Source organism: Halyomorpha halys, unplaced genomic scaffold (genome assembly GCF_000696795.3).
Source record: "Halyomorpha halys isolate HHAL.00 unplaced genomic scaffold, Hhal_1.1 Scaffold1059.1, whole genome shotgun sequence".
Lineage (NCBI taxonomy): Eukaryota > Metazoa > Arthropoda > Insecta > Hemiptera > Pentatomidae > Halyomorpha > Halyomorpha halys.
In genome coordinates this window covers 104108-110977 of record NW_027108502.1, presented here as the reverse complement: position 1 = coordinate 110977, position 6870 = coordinate 104108, and the positions used below count along the sequence as shown (strand labels likewise).

At 29.9% G+C, this 6870-nt stretch overlaps 1 protein-coding gene across 1 annotated transcript in view; it reads right to left on the bottom strand.

Moving 5' to 3' along the window:
* The window catches only part of DNAlig3 (DNA ligase 3), a gene marked incomplete at its 5' end in the record, with an annotated part of 68748 nt that overhangs the window by 4049 nt on the left and 57829 nt on the right, over positions 1-6870 (bottom strand). Inside the window, 7 exon segments of the mRNA XM_067046830.1 lie at positions 636-727; positions 3249-3326; positions 4386-4454; positions 4559-4747; positions 4832-4978; positions 5822-5932; positions 6013-6125. Of these exon segments, the coding sequence (XP_066902931.1) occupies positions 636-727; positions 3249-3326; positions 4386-4454; positions 4559-4747; positions 4832-4978; positions 5822-5932; positions 6013-6125 (799 nt within the window).

Sequence of the window (6870 nt, the reverse complement as noted above, 5' to 3'; positions counted from 1 at the left end):
TAATAGTTTATGAGTGCTACCAAATTTTTTTTCTACCTCAAAATAACTGCTAGTTTGACTAGTGGATATGGAAGATCTCATCAGTTTTAAGTATAATAGTTTAAAGAAAAAATTAGTCCAGTAATTTCTTACGATGACTAGTCTGTATAATTTTTCAAAATTAGGTAAAATTTAACAAAATATCTTGGTAGATTAGACCAATCACATAAACTTAAAATTAGAAAAATTTACATCATAAGCTGCAAGAAAAATATTTACTTGCAAATCTACTGATGGAGATGAAAATCTATACTGCTCCAATCCATTAAGGGTCAGGGTTTAGTACTTTTCAAGGAAGTACTGTTTCTTGAACAACAGTTGTACAAGGAAGCGATTTATTCATAATCTGATGGAGATGATTCAATAAATACATTAGCAGACAAATATTTGAACTTATTTTGAAAAATAACCCATATCATCTCAAAAATATGGCAGTTCCTTACTGCTATTTAAAGAAATAGTGCATGATTCTTTTTCCGCTCGCATATATCCAATTCAACATCCTAATAAACCATTATGTGTTATAACATACCTTTAAATAATAGGTCTATGGATAGATTAATATTTAAAATAAGTGATAAATCAAAAAAGGATACGCAACAAAGTATTGTTCAAGACAGTCTTTTTGATCCTGTGGTATAGCTTCAGGAAAGAAAAGTCGAACTCCAATGAAGACATCTGGAAGAGGCTGAAAACAGATACAATGGCTATTAGTTTGGTCTCGGAAACTACAGAACATGCCATGGATAATATGGCTAATCGATAATTTTTTTTTTCCAATAGGTTGTTAGACAGGTAAATTCATTTTGTTTTTAGATAAATAAGGCGTTCACTCATTACACATGGAAACTGAAATTATTTATGAATTGAAGTATTTCGCCTTTTACCACTGGATTTTTTAATGCTGATTTCATAAATTGTTGAAAGAATATTTAGTAACATGTCACAATCTCACAAGAGGAGATCATAACACCAAAAAAAGGCAATCCTTCTCCACCGGACCCACTAAGGCTCCTGGGGAGCGACGGTCCTATATCACTTTTGAAATATTAGCTTAAAACAGGAAGATACTTAAATCGAGCAATATTTAAAAATCCTTTGAAATTGAAAACAGCATGAAACCTGTTTTTTTTTAGAGACTAATATTGATATTAAGTAATGGTAAGTGACTCTTGAGTTAAGCTAAAAACATTTTAACATTGTAAACAAAAAAAAAAATTAGTTTCTCAGTTATTTTTCTCTGGATTATTATATTATTTATTTTTTAATTGATTTTTACTATTTTTAAATATAATAGCTCATGGTTATAGCATTGCAAAAGGGCAGATATGGTAATGAAGAAATATTTAAAAAAAAAAAAAAAATTGTAAAACCTTTCATTTTATCAGTTGCCATTTTTACGATCAAACACCTCAAGTAATAGTTGATATTTCGATAGAAATAATGTTAATAAAAATCTGTAATTATTAAGGAAGAAGTATAGCATAATAATATAAGAAAATTATGAAGACAAATATTTTGAAGAAAATATGGAAACATTTATTATGGACATTTAATAATTGATGAGATATCCAGATAAATGATTTAATAATACAAAATAAGGATATAAACTTTTTTTTTTAGCCTATTCTCAAAGATATGAAATATTTTATGTGAAAAATGAAATTTTTATATGTTAAATATTAATTGAATATAAATTATTAAATTATAGTAGATTTTTCTTTAAAAATTAAAGATTATTAGATAATATATCAATAAATATTTCCATGTACATAACTTGAAAATAAGCAGGAAACATGGCCCAAAACATTATTGGAAGAAGAATAAATAAATAATTATAAATCCAAAAGGGTAGTAATGATTTTATGTATAGATGTAGATAGACTGTATGTGAATTTGAAAATGACAGGGCTGCAGGCAAGAGGAAGAAAGTAGTTTTTAACAATTTTTTGATTGCTGATGTTTAAACTCCCAATGTATTTATTGGGTTGTAAAATAAGTTTGTAATGTTTTTCAATATTTCAATTTAACCCTCTCTACATTTGTTAAGTCATATTTACTTGGTCAATAATGTATTATATATTCTAAAAAAAGGATTAGTTAAAGTGCTTTTATGCATCAGTGTCAACTGATATTACTTATCTTTAAGTGGTATCTTCTTGCTCAAAATGGAAGAGAAAAAAATTCATTTTCATCATTTAATGATTTTTTATTTCTGAAAAGGAAAATCTGCAGGACAGACAGTAAGCAAAATTCGCAGTACGTATGGAGAAAATGCCTTAGGAGAAAGCACAGTCCATAAGTGGTTTGCTCGGTTCAGAACCAGAAATTTTAACTTGGAAGACACAAAGCTCTCGGGTTGTACTTCAACTGTTAAAGAAGACCAAATTCATGCATAGGTTACAGACAACCATCACTCTACGACATGGGATATTACAGAACTATGCTCAGTTGGAACAATTAAAGGCAGCAATTGAGCAAAAGCACCCAGCATTAGCTAATCGCAAAGGCATAGTTTTCCATCACAATAACACCAGTCCTCACGTGTCTTTGCAGACCCGGGAGAAATTATTGGAGTTTGGCTGGGATGTGATCCCCCACCCTATTCACCAGGCCTTGCCCTAATAGGTTTTCACTTATTTCGGGCCCTTTAAAGCTCTCTTAACGGAAAACACTTTAATTCGCTCGAGGACTGCAAAACGCACATAGAGGAGTTCATTGCACAAAAATCTGAGAAGTTCTAGAAGGATAAAATGAAAAAAATTACCTTTAAAAAAAAATTAAATTAAATGATTAAATGAATTAAAAAATAATGAAATAAATTAAAAAATGAAAGATAGCAACATGTAATAGATCAAAATGGTTCATATATAATTTAATAAAAATATTTACAAGAATCTGAAATTTTTATTGAAATCACCAGTAAAAAACGCTACGAACTTAATTTACAACCCAATACATGTTTATCAGGGCTATTGAGATGACTGGAGGTTTAATAATTATATTTTTCAGATCATGATAGTCCTGAGAAAGAATTACATTGTGAGTCGAAACATCAGCAATCTATAAATAGTTGAAAACTAGGTAGTTGTTCTTTCTCAACTAATTTTATTGAATTTATTTTTTTTTTAAATTACAGTTGTCATACTGGAATGTAAACAATCTTGTTTGTCTTTATATTTTTATAAACAAATATTAACAAAACTTACATATTTCAAATTGTAACTTTCAGCAGCAATTTTATCCTCTCCCAAAGTTTTTAGGACTCTCATTTTCATTTCCTTACTCTGAAAAATGTATGGAAAAAAACTAAGTAAATAATACAATAAATGTAATTTCATATAAACCATAGATCAAAAGAGTTTAATCAAACCTCTCAAATACACATGATTATTTATTTAGATTTATCATTTAATATATTGCAACTCAATGATCTTGTTGGCTGTGGTTGAAAGAATGATAAATAATAATCATTCAAGCCTATCGAATATTATGGTGGCAATGATGAGGGAAAAGACAAAAGAAACAGATGCTTTCAGTTCAGTGTGAAATTGTAATCTTATTGTAGTGCAGTTTGGGTATTGTTCTTCGTTATAGGATTATTATTAAAAATATTGTTTATCTTTAGTAATTTCTTGGCCCAGGTATCACACTACAATATAAATGATTAAACCATTTACAGTAAAAGATGATTTTCGATTAAATGCAACCTCAATTCCTTATTAATTAATTCTCTTTGGTTTCCTGTATATCACTTACATAGCATATCACTTGTATTACATATCAATTGAAACATTATTATAAACCTAAAATAGATATTTTACTAGCTATTTTTACAGATTATAAATTGGTTCTAATAATATATGTGGGATCGACCATCAATCCATATTGATGCATTACTTTCCTAATCCCTAATTGGACACAAACAAAACAATAATTATGGAGGGCATCGGAATCCAGGTTAAGAAACCTTTAACAATTTCTTCAATAAAGTTCACAATAATAGTTACAGCATAATATTCATTTTTAAAATTAAAGGATAATTGTAATTAATGAAATTTTTAATTTTCATTTTTTGAAACAAATAAAAATGTTATGTGGTTAATTAACCAATGACCACTGCCATGGTATAAACTTTATTATAGTTGCCATCATGATAACCTTTACTGCCATCACACTACTGTCGCACCAAGTGTTGTGTGATAGCTAACGCTACATGTTGTACCAATGAAGCTACAATCAGATTAAAACACTTTTGCACAGTGACACCTAGGTGATGATGAAGAAAATTGAACAGTTTTAATGTAATTAAATAATATGGACAATTATAGAATATAAATACTTACTTCAATTATTTTATTATCCTTTTTAAAAATTTTGGATGTTGTCGGTGGTAAGGTGTTTTCTAAAGGTCTCTGAAAAGATAATCAAAATTAATAATAATGAAAAATAAAATTATAATTTTCATTTGAAGAATTTAATACTGATAATTATACTCCAAGGAATGATTAATGCTAACCTTTTTGGAAGCGACGATTTTAGGTGAAGTAGTATTCATTTTTTTAGGAATTTTCTTTGGTGATGATGTTGGAGTGGTTGAAGCTGGTCTCTTTCTGGGAGATTTGGTCGGGGATACAGAAGGGCTATGATCGGAAGTACCCTCGCCCAATGTGAAATCAGATGTTTCTTTGGATTTTTTATAAATTTCCTAAAAAACAAAATAAGTACTTGTAATTATGATTAAAAATATAAACTAAACGAATACTTTAATAGTATTAAATTCTAAGCCGACCCTCAATTCTGCAAGTGACGTCGCCTGTGCCCAATCCTTATCACTCCTTATTCTCGTCACTCGAGGAAACCTGACCGAAATCCCGTCCGCAGTGTGAACCACATTTTGGGTAAATTCAGCTCCCGTTATTTCCCAAACTGGTTGAAGCTGAAAATACAAAATGAAATGTAAATAATAAACTATTGTGTGATACAAAGAAATTTGAAAGAAAAAATAATTATTTAATCTAGATTGTCAGGATCAATTAAATTAAACAAACAATAGAATAAAACTTTTAACCTAAGGCAAACATTTTGACCCACATTTGCACTCAAGGCTCTAGACCAATAGTTCCCAACTGGGACTCCACAAGCCTCTCCCAAAGGTTCCACAAATAATTTATGAATAGGTCACTTCTTATTACTTCAGCCCAGTTTTGAATGTTACAGTCACACTTCACATAGGTATTGTATAGATATCCTAGCCTTCCTTAGCTTTTCAGAAAAGATGGGTGATTTAATTTGAATCAAATTATAATGCAGGAGTTTCGCCATTTTCAAAAAGGAACCATTGCTCTAGATCCTCAATCAGAATGACCTTCTAAATATTTTCCAAAACTAAAATAGCTGATGATAATATCCTTTTGAAAAACACCTGTTTTATGAAGTATAATAAGGAAAAAAGGATAAAAAAAAAAATATATGAAAATACAGAAAGAAAATATGAAGAACAAAAATGATAAAAACAAAAGAAAAAAATCATGTTTAACTATTACATATTATAATTTTATTATAAGAATTAAAAAACATTACCTAACTAAATAACGTATAAGTATGCTGTGTATTTAGCAACCCAATACAGTTGGCCAACAAAACTTTTTTTTAATTAAGTTTTTCTCAATACAAGAAAATTAACAAAAAATTATAACATACAACACTACTTCAGCCCATAAACTAATAATAAATTAGTTCTTATGCTAAATCCTAAAATTAAATTTTAATAAACACATACCTTTGGATCCTTAGCAACAAAGTCTGGAACCATGGTCTTAGTACAACGAAGCCAAGATGGAACTTTATTCATATCTTTACTTATTTTGATCATATTCTCACCTAGCTCGGTCTATTTAAAAAAAAAAAATATTAGCAAATATATTACTTTTTGAAAATATTTTAAACATCCTAAAAAAAAAAAAAAAAAACCTGTAATCTCTCTAATGTGGCATCGTCATGTCCAGTGTGAACCTTCGTCACCGTGCACCAACATTTACTCCGCTCATCGTAGCAGCCCATTAAGAAAACTGACATCATTCCGCCTAAAAAGATTCATGTATGATAAATAATTTCCCTGGCCGGGAAAGATGACCTTTTTTTTTTTCACTTTACCCGGACTCAGATTGGCAATTTCTACTTTGTATTTTATATTATTTAATTCTTTACCTAATTTAATAATAATTAATAAGTTTTTTTTTGCTACCAAGCAACAATACACAAAACATGAAAGTGCAACTCGAGGAAGATAAGAACAGGTAATCGAACTTTAGAAGGTAAAAAATACTTCCTGATATTTCTAATGTTATTTAATGTTTTTTTCTTTCTTTTTTTTTGGTAGAACATTTCTGGAAGTTGGCCCATTCAATATACAAAAAATGGCATAGTGAAGCCATTTTCATCCAGTATCAGGAGGCAGTGGTAGCGTTTACCAACCGTGCCAGTCTACCAACCCGAAGGTTGTCAGATCAAGTCCTGGTCCCACCTGGGCTTTTTTCAAGCATAAAATAATACAAAACTCACTCACAACCTCCCCCAGGCATTTGTGAGGCCCGTTAGCCAATGGGTGGCACTCACAAAAAATAGGTGTGGGAGTGACGAACCCACGCTACGAAAAAACCACGTCAGAAACGCGCGATGTATTTCCTAATACATTGCACGAGGACTTAGACCTCCATGGTCTGTCGCCCATATAATAATAATAATAATTAGAAGAATTAGTAAATGTAAATATGCTTTCGGAATTGATGCTTTCCCCTCCAATAAACTTCTTTATCCCACAAACCAAAC